The 21592-nt window shown below is 35.5% G+C and overlaps 2 protein-coding genes across 34 annotated transcripts; one reads left to right on the top strand and one right to left on the bottom strand.

Moving 5' to 3' along the window:
* The first annotated feature begins 887 nt into the window (after positions 1–887).
* LOC101258516 (WUSCHEL-related homeobox 8) lies at positions 888–3818 on the top strand. Its single transcript, NM_001348447.1, has 3 exons — positions 888–1255; positions 2302–2826; positions 3438–3818. Exons 1-3 carry the CDS (start codon positions 1042–1044, stop codon positions 3521–3523), a joined length of 825 nt encoding a protein of 274 aa, NP_001335376.1. The 5' UTR covers positions 888–1041; the 3' UTR covers positions 3524–3818.
* Positions 3819–4790: 972 nt separating this feature from the next.
* LOC101258812 (DNA mismatch repair protein MLH3) lies at positions 4791–21592 on the bottom strand. 33 transcript variants are annotated; one of them, XM_026029472.2, is made up of 29 exons: positions 20911–21592; positions 20602–20653; positions 20474–20525; positions 18985–19162; positions 18793–18866; positions 16375–16504; positions 15696–15747; positions 15558–15605; positions 14567–14721; positions 14420–14477; positions 14278–14335; positions 14067–14159; positions 13828–13987; positions 13724–13739; positions 13413–13609; positions 10912–10981; positions 9111–10577; positions 8892–9021; positions 8699–8793; positions 8215–8291; positions 7926–8123; positions 7176–7220; positions 7053–7106; positions 6818–6924; positions 6613–6664; positions 5858–5917; positions 5644–5716; positions 5276–5361; positions 4791–5163 (listed from the first exon to the last, which is right to left on the bottom strand). In XM_026029472.2, exons 4-29 carry the CDS (start codon positions 19033–19035, stop codon positions 4990–4992), a joined length of 3780 nt encoding a protein of 1259 aa, XP_025885257.1. In that variant the 5' UTR covers positions 19036–19162; positions 20474–20525; positions 20602–20653; positions 20911–21592; the 3' UTR covers positions 4791–4989. The 33 variants fall into 33 exon arrangements, 26 of the variants coding, with proteins under 26 accessions (XP_025885257.1, XP_019067920.1, XP_019067921.1 ...); XM_019212375.3 differs by having other exon boundaries at positions 18985–20525; positions 20911–21024; positions 21401–21581; XM_019212376.3 differs by having other exon boundaries at positions 18985–20525; positions 20911–21012; positions 21401–21581.

Genomic DNA, 21592 nt, shown 5'->3' with positions numbered 1-21592 from the left:
AGATAAAATATATATACTTATTGAATAACTTTTCTTTTGAGCCAATAATCTCTCTTTTTCTAAAAAAAAGAAGAAGCTAAGGTTGAAGTTCGTGTATATCTTATTTTTTTCATATTTATTTGTAAAGTTACACTAAATATATTATTATTGACATGTATAGTTTAAAATGTTTTGCGACAATGTCGTATCACATGATATATAATACAAAAATCTAACAAGATAAAGAAGTTGTTTTAGATAAACTCTCGATGCAAAATAAATAAATAAATATATCAATGCAGATCAATTTTCTTGTAATTCATTGCTACAACTTCCCTAATTCTCGTTATTCTCCTGATTTGTATTAAATTTTTGAATTTATTATATGCTTTCTTATCTATTTTTTTATGATTATGAAAATAATTTTAATTAATTATCATATTTGTATATATTGGCAAGCGAAATATATAAATAGAGTTCTGATATAGAATTGGTATATACTTGTCCTATTTATATATTAGCAAACAAAATATACAAACCGCAATCTCTATAGCAAATAAAAGTCGAATTGATTTTCTTGACGAACAATGGAACAAGATAAATAAAATCACAGAAAAGATAAAAATCTTTATGCCCATAATTAGGATGAACATTAACTTCCAAAACTGGTATGGTACATAACCAAGAAAATTAGAGAATCCTATAAGAAAATCATAGTCCATCATGTTTTATGGGTATTGCCTCAATCCCAAGAGAATCATTTCTCTAATAATTATTTAATTCTTACTCTAATAATAGACCCCCAAAAAGTCATTCAATTTAGTAATTAAAAAAAAAGGGTCCTACTTTAAGTGTATATTAGAGAATATACACATTATATATACGTCCAAATCTTGTCTTTTACTGTTGATGAGTAGTAGTAGTCAGTAGTTTTCTTCTCTTCTCTCCCGCTTTTGCTTTACTTTCTGGTTACCCTTTTTTTACTCACTCTCTCTGTTTACTTCAAAGATACAATTTTGTGATGACCCTTTTAAGGAATTGACTAAAACAAAGAGGAAAATTATGGATTGGGAAAAACAGCAGCAGCAGCCACCGGTGTCGGCGCCGCAGCAGACGGCGGAGGAATTGAACGGAACAGTCAGTGGTGGGATGTTTGTGAAAGTGATGACGGATGAGCAAATGGAAGTTTTAAGGAAGCAAATCGCTGTTTATGCTACTATTTGTGAACAGCTTGTTGATTTGCATAAATCCATGGCTTCACAACACGATCTTGCTGGTTCGTCTATTTTTATATTTATATTTGGTCTTGATATCTAATTGGGCCTTTTTTTTTTCTGTTAATTTTATCAATTTTTGTGTCTTTTTTAGCTATGGTTTCTCTATTCTGTTTCTTTTGGTTGATTTTGTCTTTTTTTTTTCCTCTAGGAATTGAAGTTCAAAAACTTGAGAGAAAATAGAAAAATGAAATCATTTCATAATTCTTACCTTTTCTGTTAATTTTGGTAAAAATAAATTCAAATAGTTCTATTCAGCTTAAATGTCTCAAAGATTCAAAGTTTTGTGTTTCCTTTTGGTATAGAATTTCATTGTATTGATTCTCCTTAAGTTTTTGAATTTTTTTACTTTTGGTATAGAATCTCATTTGATTCTTTAGTTTTATTTCTTACTCTACCCATCCAAATATAGTTCCCTCTAGGTTATCTCTCCCACATAATCCTTTGAGAATCCTGTAACGCTATGTGCGGGGTCCGGGGAAGGACCGAACTGTTAGGGTCTATTGTACGTAATTTTACCATGCATTAGCTTGAACCCTTGATCTCCCCGTAACATGACAACAACTTTACTAGTTAGGCGACTTGTAAAAAATGTAGTAGTGAAACTTGCCAGTAACATGGAAGCTGGAAATCTTTCAATCCATGACTGTATGCTGAAATCTTTAATTGATTGCAATGTTCAATGACAGGTGGATTTTGCAGACTTTAGGTTTCATATTTTTATTCGATGAAATCGATTCAAAGGAAACCCAATATAACCTCCTCCTTTTGAGTGGTTCTTCAAATTTTTTGTATATGATAAACGACCATTTCCATGTTTCAAGATACTAGTATTGGTTTCATTCGACTTTAGAGTGAATGATTGTACTGTTAACCATGATGCAAGAAGCTGGAGGACGATAGTTTTCTCAGTTAGACTTATTAATGGTCTTAATTTGTTGTGCTTAACATCCATATGTTCAACTTGATGTGTTTGTAGTGATCGCTAATATTACTTTCTGAATTTGAATTCATCTAATGTGAGCAAAATCTGTACCTGCAACCTCAGGAGCCAGGCTGGGAAATCTGTACTGCGATCCACTGGTGACATCTGCTGGTCATAAAATCACTGGTAGACAACGCTGGACTCCAACACCTATGCAACTTCAGATTCTTGAGCGCATATTTGAACAAGGCAATGGAACTCCAACCAAACAGAAGATCAAAGAGATAACTTCTGAATTATCTCAACATGGCCAAATTTCTGAAACAAATGTGTATAATTGGTTTCAAAATAGGCGTGCTCGATCAAAAAGGAAGCAACAGGTTGCAGCAACAAACAACACTGAATCAGAGGTGGAGACAGAGGTTGAGTCGCCCAATGAAAAGAAAACAAAGCCAGAGGATCTGCAGTCTTCTCACATGCCTACTTCAATGGCTGAAGATCTTGGCTATGAGAACCCTGACGTGAGCTCTGGAATGCATTCACTAGATCCACGAACCAGTAAACCCGAGCCTATGTTTCCATCAGACGGTAGTTCAAAACCTGCTGCAAGTTATGGCCAAATGTCCTTCTATGGAATGTCTAATCCAAGTATGTTTTTCTAGTTCCTATAACATCATTTTGTTTTTACCTCTGTACTGTAGTGCTCTAATATTTAGATATAAATGAAGTTGCTCTTCTGTCAAAATTTCTAAATATGAGCTCCATAGCCAAAATTGTTTCTGGTCTCGAATTCTCAAAATGTCATCGAAAGTGATAGACACACACCAGGTCCAGGTGATGGGAATTTCTGCATATTAGGAATCATAATGAATTATATGTACTTTCTGCTTTCATTCAATGTTTCACGAGGACATCAATAGCATTTGAAGACCTGCATTTTAAACTGCTATGTTTTTGTCAGAAAAACTTACTGTACCTTTAAAACTTCTCATGGAGTTAATGCATCACATTCACAATTGTCACCTTCTCTTGCACAAAAGAATTTGTCTTCAACTAAAACTTAATCCAAACTCGAAGCACCTGTAACAACGATGAGAGAACAGGACTGACAAAATCCATCTTTGGCCAACACCTAGATCAAAACGCAGCTTGAGTTGTTATTCAGGGTTCATATCGTTGATTCTAGGTAGCTGACCTATAATGGTTAGTCCTGTTCTTGATCTTTTTTATGCATTTGAGTGATAAAAATGGACATGCAGGAATGGACCAGCTAATGGGAAAGATGGAAGTGCCTGGGAGCTATCATCCATATATACATGCAGACGACTACAACATGACCGGCTAACTACCAATTTGGAAACTAAGTTTCAGCAAATTAGAATGAGACTAGAAGCCCCAAAACTCTAGCCGGAGTTTTTGATCCTACTGTGCGTTAGCCACTGATTGATGATATTCTATTACAGGATGATTCTGTGTGTGAAAAAATGTACTTATGGACCATGCTTATAGGAACTATATAGTAAATAGTATTTTCATTTTGATTTCTCCATTTGCTCTGTAATTTTTACTTTTGGAATGAAGATTTTGTCAAAACATGATGCAGGGTTGTGCTCTGAATTTCAAAGAAATGTTTCATACAATTCTTTTTTTAAAAGCACATTATAGGAGTTCAAAAAAAAAATAGAAAAAGTTGTTGACTTCTTGGTCCCTTCCCCCTATATCTTACCGACAAATGATCTATGCATTATATAAAAGAGGAAATTGAACATATAAATACAAACTATTCTTTTAACAGAAACCAAAGGAAAAGTTGGAAGGGAAATAATTTTGTAAGCAAAGTTAGTCAGTGCTGTGCTAGTATATCGGTTAAAAGTAAAAAAGTGTAGTAGTGAAAAATACAGTAGCAAATATCTGATGAATTAGTCAAAGTGTACCAAACTAACCTAACACCATCTTTTTTTATAAAGAAAAAGGAACACTCATGAGGAGTTCCATCCTTTAATGACATAATCATGTCATAAAGAATTGCTTAGGATTTGACTTGTGAATAATAATAATAATAAAACTTAGTAAGAAAATCTTTTAGATCAAAATTTTCAGTTTCCTGTAATTACTGAATTAATTTTTCTTTCTCTGCTTGTTGGCATTTGCAATCCATACCACATGCTATGCATAGAGCAATTCAGATTTTCCTTCTTACTGTGTCTAATTTGATTCTAGGAATTACATTCCCTAGGAATGTCAATACTTTAGCCCCCTCTGGAGGCAACTTCATACAATCTAGTTTGGGATACAAAATGTCACAGGTTCAAAAACAAATCATAGAGAAGTGATTTTACATTATCCATCCTTGTCATTCTCTATCAGGTGTCGATAGACACTTTTCAGATGGATAATGCATAATCACGAAGCTATTAATACGTGTTAAGCATGTTGCTAACGATAATTTCTTTTCGAGTACTAAAGAGATCAGTTTCATACAACTCTTCTGCAGCTTGAATTGTGGAAGCATAGCTGGGTTGGGCAGCTGGCTCCACTGTGACAAGGGTGAAGAGGTACTAGAACAAACATGTAAATGGAATTTCCACATCTTCAGGAGATTTATAGTACCATTGTTCCAATATCACTTCATATTGTCTAGCAAAAAGAGAAGGTTAGAATGGGATATACAAATTTAACTATGACAACAGTTGAGTTATGTTACAATCAAATAACCTATTTCATTATCGTCACAAATTTCTTTACAGTCCATTCAGAATGAGTTACTATGGCTATATATTGGAAAGGTATACTAACGAGAGATTTTTGACACTAGGATACGGCTGATCTTAGTCGCTTTGCTGCACGTTCTAGGTTGATTGCATGCCGATGTAATCCATGCCATGCCTCGGAGGAACCCTTACTCCATGAACCTAACTTAGCAATCTGCTCATGCAGAGAGCCCAAGTTGACAAGAGGTACAGTAGTTGGCCGCCCATGAGCACACTAACAAATGAAAAGATATTACAGTCATTAATAATATGGAATTCCTCCTGTAGACATACCACCAAATGCAGTTCTAATACAGATATTTCCTGAAATGCAATTTTCTACTCACTTGAAAACACAATGAAGTCTGCTTCAACTCCTCAACAATGAGAGAACACTCTGAAGGCAACAATGCATCTCCAAACATAATTGCGCCTACAAAAATAAGTAAATAAATAAATAGAACGGCAAATCAGGAATCAATCCATCGATTTTGCTTCACCCCCAGAATTAGTTGGCCTGCTATGCCGATCCTCATTCCTCTGTTCCACTATATCCATATCGGAGATGAAATCGAAGACATCAGAAGTAAAGAGAAATATCTCAAATCTAAGTGATCCTAATTCCCATTTCTCTCTCTTTTTCTTACGTGGGGGTGGGTGGAGGTGAGAGAGCCTTCAAGGTAGCTCCAAATTCATAAATTAAATATTAACTTACTCCTGCAAGCCTTGTTATTCAGGATACGATTCACTGATGGAGGTACTATTGATGATCCATCTGTGTCAGCAAGCTGTGAGTTGCAATCGAATACATTATTTAGAGAACATGACACAGCATTTAAGCAAGAACAGAAGCAAGATTCCACATGAGAACGATTAGAGTTGATTAAATGGAGTGAAATATGAGAGCTAGCTAGTGTCAATGGACTAACCTGTTGAAGAAATTCTAACAGATCCACATCTGTTAGATTAACACCCAGAATACAGGGAACCTGTAGTACCAAGAAAACCATTTTATTGTGAAACACGTGCAAATGTATCTCGTTAGCTAGTGCAGTATTCCCTTAAACACGTGTAAACCTCTATATTGTCTTGTTACTGATGGTATTAGAACAAAAAAGATATTCCCTTTTAGAAGTTACAATTCATATTTCACTAGCTATAATCAACCCAATTAAAACATAAAATGAACCTTAAGAGACAATGCGCACAAATGACCCGTGGAAGCCTAAACCCAAAAATCTTTCTTGCTTTAAACAAGATGGAACACAGGACAGATATAAACTGTTGTATTGATACCTCAGAATGGATTGACAAGACTGAGAAGAAGTGCTTGTGCTTATCATGCTTTGTTTTCCACAATTAGACAGGCATATATACTTCAGAGGAAGGAATAGGAATGCTAAAGTTAATAAGCTATAAAGTGTAGTAAAAGGTTCGAGAATGTTGGTGTGCAATCTCTCACAGCCCTTGTGTATTTACACAATATAACTTAGCTTTATTCCCGATAATTCCTAATCCCAATTCTTGTTTCCTAATAGTTGATGTCACTTCCTAATCCTGTATTAACAACAACAATCAATACTATATATTATCTTTCCCTTCTAAGACTGATTTGCAAATGGTCTACATCTACTTAACTTTCTGAATGTATAATATGACAAAGACAAGTATTAGAGAATGTTACCGCAAGAAGCCTGACAGATGTTTGCTGCTTGTGAATCAGATTCAAGTTCCTGCTTTAACCAAAACATATAACTTCATGCTAGAGTTATGTTCAACCTTAATGAATGTTGCAAAATTTAGTGGAATGAAATTTCTGGTAAGTAGTAATTTTCTCAAGTTCCATAGGCTGGTTGTAAAAAAATCTAAAACAAAAATCCGTAACTTACCTGGTAAATGATTTTGAAGCTTGAGAATGAATGTTGCAGATCCAACCCCAGTTTTGAATTTGGTCAGCATAGTTGTGTAATAATTGATAACCAATTTCAGGCATGACCTGCAAAAGCATGGGCAAAGACTCAAATATCAATGTTAGCGATTATAAATGGTTTCAAGACTTCCCCACAATCCAAGCGGCGCAAGGCAAAGATAAACTCTAAATCACATATGATGACCATAACGTACCAATTCTTGCTCGGAATCAAGATAGGTTGTTGTTCTTTTTTGTCCAGATAGAACCTGATAATTCACTAAGTTACCGACTCCACGTTGAAACGACACATCAATAAGTTTTTAGACAATCATTACCTTCTCACGCAGTTCTTCCAAACGAATTCGCTCGTCTGCAGCATGCTGTAGAATATGACAATGTGCAACACTCAATGAAGATAAATGCTAGAATCAAACAAAAGATCATAATATCTTGACTATGTAAAAAGGGACAGACATTTATTTTGGCATGGGCGCCACAGCTTCTACAAAAGAATATACTCAACCAGACGGTCAGAAAGTGATGAAACAAAGATAAAGCACCCTATATCACTCTCCTTTTCTTCAGTACTATCACTAATTGCAATAGAATACGACATTACATGGTTGAAGTATTAGTCATGCAGGGAATGTTTATGTTGTAATAATAATGTAAAAACTATTATGCGGTGAATAATAATATCGCGATTCTTATGCAGTGAATAATAACCGAGTGATGCTATATAGGGACAATCTACTTTATAAAGGGATTTTTCCCCTGTAAATACTAATATCCATGCATTGTTGACATGTGTTCTCTTAATAATGAATGGTTAAATACCGCCAACCAAACGCTGCATTAGTTATGTCGAGCTTACTTTTTTATCATGCGGATAACTGAGTGATACATGGTTATGTAGATATTACTTTTACTTACATGGCCAACAACTATTATACTATGTACGTAGAAGTTTATGCTGACATCAATATTGGCTAATGAGTCTAACCAAAAGATCCCTAAAATAAACAATTCTAAAGTAAATGCATTATAAGGAAATTCATGAAAAATCAAGAAAGACCATAATGGACCTGATCAATTATAGCAAGTGTTGTGCCGCCCACAATCGGAATAAACTTCTTATCAACCTGTTGGAGTACTTTGGCACCACCCAGGCAGTTTCTATCAATGGTATTAGGAACCAATGAATCACCAAGAAAATGCAATATGCCAGAAGTGACATTGAGTACAGTATCCTGATTCTTACGACTCTTTGTTCCAGCGCCGCTCTGCATCTCATATTGGAAAAGGAAATCTGTCATCTTAACAAATCAGAGAAGAAGTCACAAAAACATTTGAGATATAGCTAAAGTACTCCACTGTAATCTCTGGACAGAAGTCCCTCCATTTTGTCCCAGAATCTAAGATACTTTGAGTTTCTTTTGTTGGTGCAAATTCTGAAAATTCGAATAAAAATGTCAGGCATGACAATTCTATCACAAGATCAGCACATAAGCAATATGGAATCTGAAAGAGACTATGTTGCCTAGGACACTGAGAAAGAGACACTGTAATCTCTAATGCTTTCATGTTTAGTAAGAATGCAGGCTTAGTCTTGAAAAGTAGGTGAAGGAAATCAAGCAAATTAACTGAAACATGCGCTACAAAAATTAAGCTCTTATTCAATACGGGAACTGTTAGAGTGAGGGGTGGGGGTGGGGGGCTAGAGTCCCGCATCAGTTGGAGCATGGATTGGAGGTCTATTTATATGGACTTGGGCAATCCTCCCCTCATGATCTGACTTTTGAGGTTGTGATAGGCCAAGGGCCTTCCTTTACAGGAATAAATGGCAGGAATGGTTTACCTTCTTTTAACTCCCCATAGCGTGTACTTATGCACTCTCCTTGAGTTTGTAATTTGCTATTCCAGATGTCAACAAGTTTCATTTTAACACTTAGCCTGAAGAGAGAAACATCAGGTTGTGTGAGTAACTAACATATTTGATTGAGATAATATCAGAAAGAGACCTAAACCTCCCCAAAAAATTGATATCGTACCTTTCATCAGAATAAACACCATCACCACAACTTGGGGTGGAAGATTGATCACATTGATGGGATGACTGCTGTGGAAGCTCCGAGCAGATAGCTTCTGTAGAATCCCCCAGTCTTCTTACTGCTCTAGTTTCTGCACGATGGGCAAGAACATTAATTAGTTGCACAAATTTTTTGTCATCATTGATTATTAAAACAAACAAGCACTCAAGGACAAATTACCTGGCATGAGTGGCACATCATGAACAGTCTTAATAATGTTATTTCCTGCTGCCGTTTTTGAAGACTCGCTCGTGGCAAAAAACTTCTTCTTGCCTTGATAAAATGGAGGAGCTGAATGACTTCTACTCTTCTTCCTTATAAGCTTATCTGTGTTACCTCGACTCCCAGCATCATTCCATTTATGCGAATTCCCATCCACCCAAGAGGAGAGCATAGCTCGTGGTGTCAAACAATTAGTAAGATTTTCACCATGAGAATGTGTATGTGACAAATCATCTCCATCATAATAGGATTCAGAAGGACCTGAACTATAAATGTCCCACGGATCAAGTCCCCCTATACAGCCCAAATCCTCTTTAGAACAAGCATAAAAATCAAGATCAAACTTTGCAGGATTTGAAAACAAGCAGTCCTCTTTTCCCATATTATTTATGGCTGGAACCAAGAGATTACATTGCATGTTTCCAGAATTATACGTGACACCAACTTCATGTTTAACAGAAGTTTCAAGCTCATTTTCAGAGATGTAAGGATTAACATCTAGAGATCTGCTCCCGAGCAAGGGATATGCTGGCAGAGGAGATAGTTCTGGACTAAAAGATGGTAGGCCAGAACGATAGTTTTCAGTCTGTTTAAAGAAGTCCATAAGATGATCATCTTCATCTAGAATGTCCTTGGTTAAAGAAGACTTTTCTGAATCACCTGAAATTTTTTTTGTCCGCTGCAATGCCCTGCTCTGTGTTTTGCACCTGGAGAACTTCTCAAAATATATTTCCTTGCCTCTAGTAGGCCTTTGATGTAAGACCCGGTTAACATCATGAACAACTTCAAATTCAACACTATAATCATCTTCAAGGCGATTTTGTTTAGTTCTGCAGTCACTTTTTCCAAACTTAACGTCTTCATCACTATCAAAAGATGTTCCATCATGTATCAGGCTTCTGCGCAAAGAACAGCTACGCATGAATGGTTTCCTTCTCTCATGCATCATATTTGAACTGTCAATAAGTTCAAGAGACTCCTTAAATGAGGCATCCTCTGTTGATTTGCCAACTAAAATTGTTTGAGACTCGTTCTCCCATCCTGAACCTAGCAGGCAGTCTGATTTATAACTGGAGGTAGCTGAAGCACTGAATTTGTTATCCAGGAAATAATTCTCTGTAGGTGAAACATTAGATGAAAGGGGTTGCACAGAGCATCTGGATTTCCAGTTTACACCAACTGTGCAATGAGCAAGAGATCCATCAACTAACCGACTTGGACTTTCAATCTGACAGAGGAACCCGGGCCCAGGATCAGGTTTCGCAGAAGCACTTTCCCACAGAGTATTCTGCGGAGATTGAATATCTCTCCTGACAGTGCACTCTCTGATCTGTTTCTTTGGCAGCGGGGAAAGAAGTTCAAGTGTATCTTTGCAACTCTGAGCCCTGCACCTCTTTTTCCTGATCTCATGATTCACAGGTATATCTGGAAAAAGGAGCAGGGAATAGGGTAGCAATAGATGAGGATACTTCTATAGCTATATTCTTATCTAGGTTTCCTAAAAGTAGTTTAAGAGAAAAGAAACAGATAAAAACTAAACGATGACACAATGCTGAAATGCTTTGCACCATCTGATGCACAAGTAACTCTCTCTTCCACTAAAACCAACCTTCCACAATCCCCCTCCTCCCCCTTTCTTTTAGGGGGAGCAGGTGAGGGGCTACAGCCTACGGGAAAGGGACTGTGAAGTGGACAAAGCCACATGTACAAATAATATCAGATACAATGAATACTAAGTGATGTTGCATAAAAATCTCACCAGCAGAGTTACTTTCAGTCCAGAGATTCGCAACAGTATCCTCAATAAAGAGAAGGACAGGGCCCCAATCCTACAAGTAGCATTAAGAACCAATTAGTTACCATAAGAGATTCTCGTAAAACACATTAAAATAGCTTAATGAGATAAACACAATCAGTATCAATGGTGCCAACAGAGGGAGATCAACACAAAATCAGTATCATGGTGCCATCAATGAGATTAATACAATCAGTTAAATGCTGCACATTGTTTCAGGCAATTTGATTGCACATCTAACATGGAACAAAAATGAACAAGTGACATGCTCTAATAGACAAACAAGAACCACACCTCGCCTCTCCCCCCATCCCCTTCTTGTCTTTTTGTGGTGATAAGTCAAATCACTCCTGATAACCTACATATGGTACAAAGAGGAATATCATACTCCTCTGTTGACTCAAGACAATCTCAATAGGAAAGATTTCCAATTAGTAAACAGGTGCTATATGTTCGGAAAAGAGGGGAACTGTAAACCATTTGTTATTGCACTGCACAGTAGCCACAGATCTTTGAGCATGTTCATTGAAGAGGCACATCTGAAGGAGCTTGTGCAGAGTTGATAAAGCCAATAAAAGGATTTGGAGGACGATCCCTGCTGCTATCTTCTGATCCACAGGGAATGAGAGGAATAGGAGGTTGTTTTGATGGAATCTCAAAAAACTTCCTGTTTTTTATTGCTATTAGCAAGAGCAATTGTGTTTACACTTGATAATCCAATGAAGAGGGGAATTCCAATGTGTTCAAAGTGTATTGAGTATGGAGACTGCTGAGACAGTCAACCACTTATTTCTACATTGCAAGTTCATAGGCAGGTTATGGAGTATTATCTTTAACCTCAAAAGCCTAACATGTGTCATGCCAGGCAAGGTTTCTGAAGTTCTGAGAAGCTGGGATGATGTAGGAGTAATAGCTAATAATAGGTGTAGGTGGTAGGAGTAATAGCTAATAATAGGCGAAGGTGGTAGGAGTAATAGCTAATAATAGGCGTAGGTGGAAACTCATCCCAGCAGGCATCTGGTGAGTGGCGGCTAGTGTGCAAGGATAGGAACACCAGATGCTATGAAGGTGTAGAAAATGAAGTTCAGAAGATCAAGCTCAACTTTACCTCACTGCTCTGTTTTTGGTGTAACTAGTTATACTCTAATGAGTCTATGTCTATTATTGATGAGCTTGATTCAATACAGGTAGATATAGAAGCAATATATAGTCCCTTATGTAAATATGATTTCAGTACCATCTAACTAAGTACTGTTCTGGATCTAATACAAGTTACTGTTTATAAAAAAATCACTCCCTCAAAACAAAGTGCTCACTGAATCTTTTTTGCTGGACTAATATGACTACTGTAATTAGCACTAAATAGTTGTTTGATTTTGTTAGCTCACTTGTCTTAGATTGACACTGAAAAGGGATTCATTAGTTTCTTTTGTTAGTGCTTTTCCATTCATTGTAACTATGCATCTACTTGATGCTCTTCAATGAATGGAACATCTTAATTTTAGAAAAAAATATAAAAAATCTGAGCTGGTGACAACCAGCATTTCTGAAAAAATAACATAACATCGAAGTCGATGTAATCAGACAATGTAATCAGTTGAAACAAAATACAGTAATCCTAAAAAGTGCAATAGTTCTCAAGTTTGATCTAGTCCATAGTCTGCAGTTGAAAACTAAGAGGAACCAAATGCAGTCCTCTGCTTACAAGTGCTCCCACTTCCCTACACTCACCAAGCAAAAATAAGAAATTCTGTCGATTCCTCAGTGCCTATTCTAGTTTTCCCTTCATACTCTCATTCTAATTAATGATTTCTAGTATTTACTAAAACTGTTAGAACGTTGGAGTAGTTTAAAGTGTTCAAATGGAGCAGGTTCCTCCTAAGATGTGGACTATATCTCATACAAGACCGTACTGACAGGCAACCTAAGCCAATACTGACAACTAGCCTTACTCCTCTCCGATAATCCTCCCTCCAAAGACAGACACCGTCTACAATCGATGCCCTTCCCTATTCAGTATCACATCTCTTTTGGGATAGAAGTGAGAACAAGCCTCTTTTTGGCAACTGACTAAGAAGACCTCCTTTTAACGATGGTTCCAGAGGTATCATGACACTCTCAACAACCATTCTAATAAAGTCTTGCCTCCTTTCATATAACTTTCTGACAGACATGTCCTTGTTAACATCAGCCTGCTTGGTTTTGCAACCACAAGAAGCCCGATAATTTTGTTCTCCATATACAACTGTGACGCAAGGACCTTGCTGGGTCAGGGAGTCCTTTTTAATACTTAGAATCTCTATAGGATAAGTGATAAATAGTGATGATTAGCCAGTTCAACCTACTAAGTTCTACAAAATAAACACTTAACACAAACTCAATTCTTATAAAATAAATCCAAAGCCTCACATTTGTTTCCCAACCCCAAAACAAATTAAACCATAAATCACAACAAAAAATCTCACCTTAAATTCCACAGAGGTCTTTGAAGGCTCCAAAGTAAAATCATAAAAAGATCTTGGACAGTTTAGGTTCAGCATAAACAGAGGATATATCTGAGATCTACTTCGCTTCTCAATGTCAGAAGCTCTGTCAAAACTCATAGCTGTGTTATTAAGTAATTTATGTATTGGTCCTTTGGAAACAAATCTTGAATTGATATCTGCATTACGAAGGTCAAGGAAAACAAGAACACCGTACAAACAGGCAAATGTTAACCAAAGATTAGTCTTCCGTTTTTCTTTGGTCAGGAAAATATACTGAAATAAGTGGATACAGAAATATTGAAGGACCTGCAAAATGAGCAGTGGTTGTTAGGGAAACAGAATGTAGAAAAGATAACTTATCACACCTCTTATTCATCAATTTGGGCCTGTATACCTTCACTGTGTAAACATCAGGATCTGAAATGTATCCTGAGAGCTTGAATGAACCATCACTTGCATTCAATTTGTTAAGGGAACTCAGATGAATTCCAAACTCACTGGACAATAGCGGCAATGGAGAAGGAGAAGCACGAGTGCAAAGCAGGTCATCCTCACTGCATGCAAATGCACAAAATCTAAAAAACCAGACGGAAAATATCCTAACTTAAGTTAGCTGATATAATAAAGACAGACCTTTCAATATCAACAATTTTAAAGGAGACACTGGGATGAACAAGGGCGATTCTTAGCAGAGACTCTTTCAGAGCATGCAACACCTTCTTTGGGCTTCCAGATTATATATGTAAACCAAAAGATCAATCAGGTCGGTCAGTGTACAGCTTTAAAAGAGAAGTATGTAATCATTATTTTTCATTTGTTTGAATAGTGAGAGAACTAGAAGTACTTGGAGTGCATTTGCTTCCTTCGAACTGGTTGGTTGTAAAATACATCACGAACAATGACTGAAAAGAGAAAAATCCCAACAAATTTCCTTATTGGCAAACAACAGTCAACTTTGGTATCAGGTAGGCTATATACAAAATTACCTGTTGTACCAACATCTTGTCTACAATCGTCAATTCCAAGGTACAAACACTTGCCTCCCTGTAAACATTGGCGAGAACAAAGATCGAATTAGTAGTTTTATACCTATACTATAGGATACTACCAACTAAATCTTAAAAGACTCTTACCTTCAAAACTTTCCGATATCCATTTGGCCTCCCATGAGTTTTAGTAACAATTTCCAACAAAGAAAAGTCAGAAATAGAGCTCAGAGCCTCTCCTTTAAAGCCAAAGCTTGCTGGGAAAGCATGCATATCATCTGAATGGCTGTATTTTGACGTCGCTGGTGCACATATATGGTGAATGCCCAGATTACAACTAGTAGAAAGCACCTCGAATAAATACAGAACAAAACCATCCTACATTTCTAATTCAGACTCAAAGACAGTTGGCTCTAATTTTAACAAATGCAACATAAAACTATCCTGCATTCGGCTACCAGAAAAGGGGGTTTAGGTGAGGGACAATGTTAATTGAATCATTAGGTCATTGTTTGAGTTACCTGGGCAGATTTGATGGCCAAAACTGTTAAAATGGCCCAAAAAAATTGAAGCATGACAGAAGATGAAAGAAACAGGCACATACACTGTATCCATAAGCTGGGCTTAAAGTACCTAAGCACCAATATGTATGTCCGGTTCAATTTCAGCAAGAATAAATAATTAAAACATCTCTACATACAGATCAACAAAAATATATTTCATGTCTCTCTCTCTTTCCCCATCCCTCAAGCTACCCATTTTCTTTTGGGGAGACGGTAAAGGTAAAGAAAGTACTAAATTGCAAATGAAGAACCAGGAAAGCAATGTACATGAACAACTTACAATACAAGCAAAACCAAAATGTAAGCATCAATATTTGGTGTTGTGTACGGCCATACAAGTTTGCCCATTAACAAGTAAAACCACATGGCAATAAATAAAAGAACATCTGGTAAAAGCTACTAATGAACAAAAACCGTCAAACAGCCTATCAGTTGAGCAATGCATGCAATCCTATAGACTACAACAATCATTCCAAGTTATGAACATCATAGTTGACAGGCAAAATAAATTATGTACCGGAGCATCACTACAATAGAAAAGATGATGTCAGTCCAACATTTTGCAAAAAGATTACCATATTTTTCTCCCATCAGCACCAGTCCATCTCGTGAAACACCAGATCCTTCAAGAGGAAGTAATACTTCAGATGATGAAATAAATAATAAATTGAGTAGAACTTTCTTCACATCAATGGTAAGAAACTTAAACTTACCATTGTCATCCACCTTAACGTAGCAGGTCTCAATGCCTACAGCAACAGATACCTGGTGGGAAACTGGGTTAGGTTCAACTTAGAAGTACACTAGTTAGAATAACAAACATAAAAAGAACAACCCTATAAGGAAGCAAATCTCATGGTAAAAAGAAATAGAGTTGTTATTTATATACATTTGGGAAAAAAATTATAATACCAAAATGGAACATCATACAAGAGAAAATGTACATCAATTCTCATACAAAGCATATGCCTCAATATCAGAAGTAGCAAAAGAAGGAACATAAGAATTCATTGAAGAGTTTGAGCAAATAGTCTAAGCAATTCAATTGCATAATAGCACCACTTTCCATATTCTCAGCAGCTCACCTCTATTGATCCGCAAAACCTTGACAAAATCAGAGAACATATAATTCCCTATTAGCTTACATGGCACAATTTCAACTTTTAAGAAACAATCAAAATCAAAAAGTCTATAGACAATGTAAATGAACTGGACAATGAGAGAGTTCACGAAAGTCTGTCAAATCGAGTATCTTCCATTCAAAATACTATAAATCAAAATTTCTTGTAATTAAACTAAAAAAAATAATTCAAGTTCTTTGAGTGGGCCTTCAAGAATAACTCCACTACGTTCCATTCAATACCTAATAAAATCGTAAGGGTACATAAGTACCTTGGCAGCACCAGCATCGAGGCTGTTGAAAACCAACTCCTCAACAACCCTTGAGAAATCATACAAGATAACGCCCGACCGAATTGAGCTCCAAATATTCTCGGGCATTCGCTTAATGCTCCCCATCTCCCTAAAAAAGTAAAAACAAATTCTTAAAATATCCTAAGTATACAAGAATGAGAACACAATTCTTATTAAAAAGAAATAGATATCTTGAATTTCTCGATACTTACAATACCAATATATTCTGGAAAACAGATTTCCTTGAATTTTTCTTAAAAGAGAATACATGCAAAAAATTTAAAGAAAATCTGACAATAGCGAGTTCTCAAATTTTCCTTCTTTTTTTTATGGGAAAATTGAATCAGAAATCGTCAATACAAGAGAACCCCTGACCGAACTAAACTCCAAATAGCTTCTGCATTCCCATCTCAGTACTCAAATTCTTGAACATTGGCTGCAAGAATATTAACACATGCATTCAAGAATGCCACTTTTACTTCCAAAAGACAACAATTTCTTTTGATTTTCTCAAAATATGAATCAAAGATAACCAACTTAACTTCAAATACACAACAATTTCCTTAGAATATGCATTTTAAAAAGCCATTAAGTTCTTGATTTTTTCTTAAATCAAGAATGCCGAGATAATCTAGTTCCTAAATTTTCTGAATACGAAGATAATGGGAAGAGCAATTTACTTGGGCAGATTGATTTTAGGGTTTATGGGTTCTGGTCGGGCATCGTCGCCGGGAAAGTTAATAGCAGAAATCCGGTGGTGACTTCTTTTGCTTCTCTAATTTGACGGATGTGACTTCTTAATTAAGCAGCGTCTATTTTATAGGCTTTGAAGGATGGTGGCTTCTAACTTACGCAGTGTCTACGTCTAACTTACGCAGTATCTTTTATGGTAATTTTTAATCGGTGAAAAATAAAAAACGCGGAAAAGAACTACTTAATATAAAATATAGTATTTTTTATAAATTTTTATTCTAGTACTTCTTGGACATTTATTTATCTATTTATTGTTTTTAAAAATAAAAGGAATTAATCTATTATGTGAAATTTATTATTATGGTATATAACTTAGTTATGAGATTATAAATTATTTTTTATACATATTAAATTAAGTTTTATAAAATTAAACATAGAATTTAGCCTAAATTAACTATATTTGACATAGCCGTCAATAATACATCTATCTATAATAATGACTATAATTTCACCTTAAATTTTTTAAATATTTAATAGAAAAAATGTTGGATATACCCCTCAATTTTATCATTTGGAGCTGATATACCTTCGTTGTAAAAATGACTCATCTATGCCATTACCTAAAGCTGATAAAGGCTAAATGAGACCATTAGAAAAACAACATCATGAAATAAATTTCACAAAAATATGTGCATTATATATGTGCATTATACTTGATCCTAAATTGATCTTTCATTCCCGTAAGTTAATTAGGAAATTTATAACCCTGATAACTAGGCGAAAATAATATAAATATATGACTTGGATATTTGAAATATGAAACAAAACTAAACAAGGGAAAATGTTTTTTTTTTCCTTTCTAAGTTTCATGAATATTAACTCTTTTTAAATTTGGAGAAAAAGGACAAAATTCTCTTGAACCAACACAATTGTACAAAAAATTAAGGTCCAAAAAAACCTCAAATGTACAAATTTAATCATCTCACGAGTTAACAAATGAAAAAAAAAATGCAGTTCCAACACAGATATTTCTTGAAATGCAATTTTCAAAACACAATGAAGTCTCTGCTTCAACGAAAAATAATTAAATAAATAGATCAGCAACCTGCTTCACCCCAAAAATCAGTTTGGCCTGTTGTATTGATCCAACACAAATTTCAGTAGAATATGATATAAGAGGGAGGAATATGAATGTCAAAGAGAATAAGCTATAAAGTGTATTAAAAGGTTTGAGAAAGTAGGCGAGCAACTAGTGCTGTATTAATACTACGATACGTTTCCCTTCTAAGACTGATTGGCAAATGGTTTACATGTACTTTCACATTTTGAATATATAATACGACAGAGACAAGTATAAGAGAATGTTACGGCAAGAAGTGTGACAGATGTTGGCTTTAACCAAAACATATAACTTCATGCTCAGAGTTACATTTTAACTTTGATGAAATGTTGCAAAATTTAATGCAATGGAATTACGAGTACATGGCAATTTTTTCATGTTTCACAAACTGATAAATGATCTTGAAGCTTGAGAATGAATGTTGCAGATCCATTTTGTCACATCAAGTGGATCAAAGTCAAAATCTTTCTTCATGGTCTGAATAAAGAGCTCGAATTCAGGATAATTTCTAATGGTACCCCAAGACGAGGAAAGAAGAAAAAAGGAAACATACAAGCAGTCAGAATATTGAAAAGACAATTCACCTCAATGGTATATTGACATCATAAGAGAAGTACAGACCAAGAGTCCCCTCTATGACATTAAGCAGAGCCGAAACCTGACTTCCATATTTTTCAGTCAAAAGCCAAATCATTATTATAGGAACAATTATGGAAGACACAGCATGAGATTTAAAAAAATAGGGTAGGAAATTAAATAGGAAACTGGAGACCTACCATTTCACTAGTAGAGTTCTTGAGAGACTGGTCGCAAGGATAAAATTTCATCGATGAAACTTTGAAGATAGGGTGCCCGAAGTAAGATCAAACACATTCACGGTCTCTTATGACCAGTACATATGAACCTCAAGGCAAAAGCAACACCCACTAGATCAGAGCAAGCTTTGATTGATACCTATCAAAAGGTCAAATGCTCAGAAATTACAACAATTGCTGAAGTACATGCATGCATATTACAAAAACATGACATTTACAACAAAAACTGACCAATGTCATTCAAAACTATGTTTGGCATTTCTCATATCACTTACAAAACAACAGAAACTGACCAAGATCATTTAAGACTATGTTTAACAACCCTTACAAAAGATAAATTTACAAACAAAGACAAATATACTAACTCCAGTTTCAAACTGGAAAGAGTTCCATCTCGTCTTCATCCGTCTCCACATTCACGTGACTGCGATGGCATTTCAGAGCCTGGTACGAAGTTTTATACCAGGCTCGAAAATGCCATCGCGGTCACGTGAATGTGGAGACGGATGAAGACGAGATGGAACTCTTTCCAGTTTGAAACTAAAGTTAGTTTATTTATTTTTGTTTGTAAATTTATCTTTTGCCTAACTTCAGACCAAACATAATCTTAAATGACCTTGTTCAATTTTTGTTGTTTTGTAAATGATATAAGCAACTATGAACATAGTCTTGAATGATCTTGGTCAGATTTTGTTGTAAAATTCATTTTTTTGTGATATGAGTGCATCTAATTTCTGAACATTTGGCCGTTTGATAGGTATTAATCAAAGAAAACATGCAACATACAAGCAGTCAAAAGGTTGGAAAGACAACTCACCTCAGTGTTATATTGTGCATAAAACTGAGCCACCATGTTAAAATGGCCAGAAAAAATGAAGCATGACAAAAGATGAAAGAAACAGACACAAATATTGTATCCATAAGCTAGCCTTAAAGTACCTTAGCACCAATATTGATGTTCCCGCTCAACTTCAGCAAGAATAAATAATCAAAGCATCTCTACATACAATAGTGATCAACAAAAACATATTTCATGTCTCTCTCCACCCACCTCCCTCAAGCTACCCTTTTTCTTTTGGGGAGACGGTTAAGGTAAAGAAAGTATTTATTGCAAATGAAGCACCAGGAAGGCAATGTACATGCAACTTACAATACAAGTAAAACCAAAATGTAAGCATCAATATTTGGTGTTGTGTACAGCCATACAAGTTAGCCCATTTACAAGTAAAACCACATAACAATAAATAAAAGAACATCTGTAAAAAGATACTAATGAACGCAGACCGTCAAACAGCCTCGCAGTTGAGTAATGCATGCAAGCAATCCTATAGATTACAACTATCATTCCAAGTTATGAACATCAAAGCTGTCAGGCAAAAGAAAGTACGTAACAATAGCATCGCTACAATAGAAAAGATGATGTCAGTCCAACATTTTGCAAAAAGATTACCATGTTTCTCTCCCATCAGCACCAGTCCATCTCGTGAAACACCCACCAGATCCTTCAAGAGAAAGTACAACTTCGGATGAATTAAATAATAAATTGATTAGATCAATGTCAAATAAACTTAAACTTACCATTGTCATCCACCTTAACATAGCAGGTCGTAATGTCTATAGCAACAGATACCTGGCGGAAACTAGGTTAGGTTCAAAATAGGAGTACACTAGTTAAAAAAAATAACAAACATAAAAATAACAGCCCTATAGGGAAAACAAATCTCATGGCAAAAAGATATAAGTTGTCATATATATTCATATGAATAAGAAAAAGTTATAATACTAGAATGGAACATCATACTAAGAGGAGAAAATGTATATCAATTTTGGTATAAAACATATGCCCTCAATATCAGAAGTAACAAATGAAGGAACATAAGAACTCACTGAAGAGTTTGAGCAACTAGTCTAAGTGATTAAATTGCATAACAGCAAGACTTGCCATTTCCTCAGCAGCTCGCCTCTATTTTATATTCGGTGGAAGGCAGGCTGAAACTCAAACTTGGAATACGAATGAGATCAAAAAGGCCATCTCAAATAACAAAATCAGAGAACATATAATTCCCATTCTCTAAGAAACAATCAAAATCATTAGTCTAGACGATACATATAGAGAATGACAACACAATTCTTCTAAAAAAAAATAGATTTCTTGAATTTCCTTGACAACACAATATATTCTTGAAAACAACAGTTTCTTTTATTTCATATGCACCTAAGAATAACAATGTAACTTCAGAAAGCAAGTTCTTGAAAACAATGCATGCAAAAATCTTATTTTTTTGATCGGAAAATTGATCAGACCCTGACCGAACTGCGCTCCAAATAGCCTCACACTTTCGCTTAAAACATGTATTACAAAATAATCTAAGAATACCTTAAAACACGCATCTTAAAAAACCAACAAGTTCTTGGTTTTTTTCTTAAATCAAGAACCCGAGATAATGGGCAGATTGATCGGCGGCGAAAGTTGATTTAGGGTTTATGGGAATCGTCGCCGGAAGAGTTAGTAGCAGCAAAAATTGTGGCTTCTAAATTACGTAGTGTCATTTTTATAGTTTTTAAAAAG

This window comes from Solanum lycopersicum, chromosome 2 (assembly GCF_036512215.1).
Source record: "Solanum lycopersicum chromosome 2, SLM_r2.1".
In the NCBI taxonomy this organism is placed as follows: Eukaryota; Viridiplantae; Streptophyta; class Magnoliopsida; order Solanales; family Solanaceae; genus Solanum; species Solanum lycopersicum.
The sequence above is the reverse complement of the archived record's forward strand: the minus strand, read 5'-3'. Positions and strand labels throughout refer to the sequence as shown.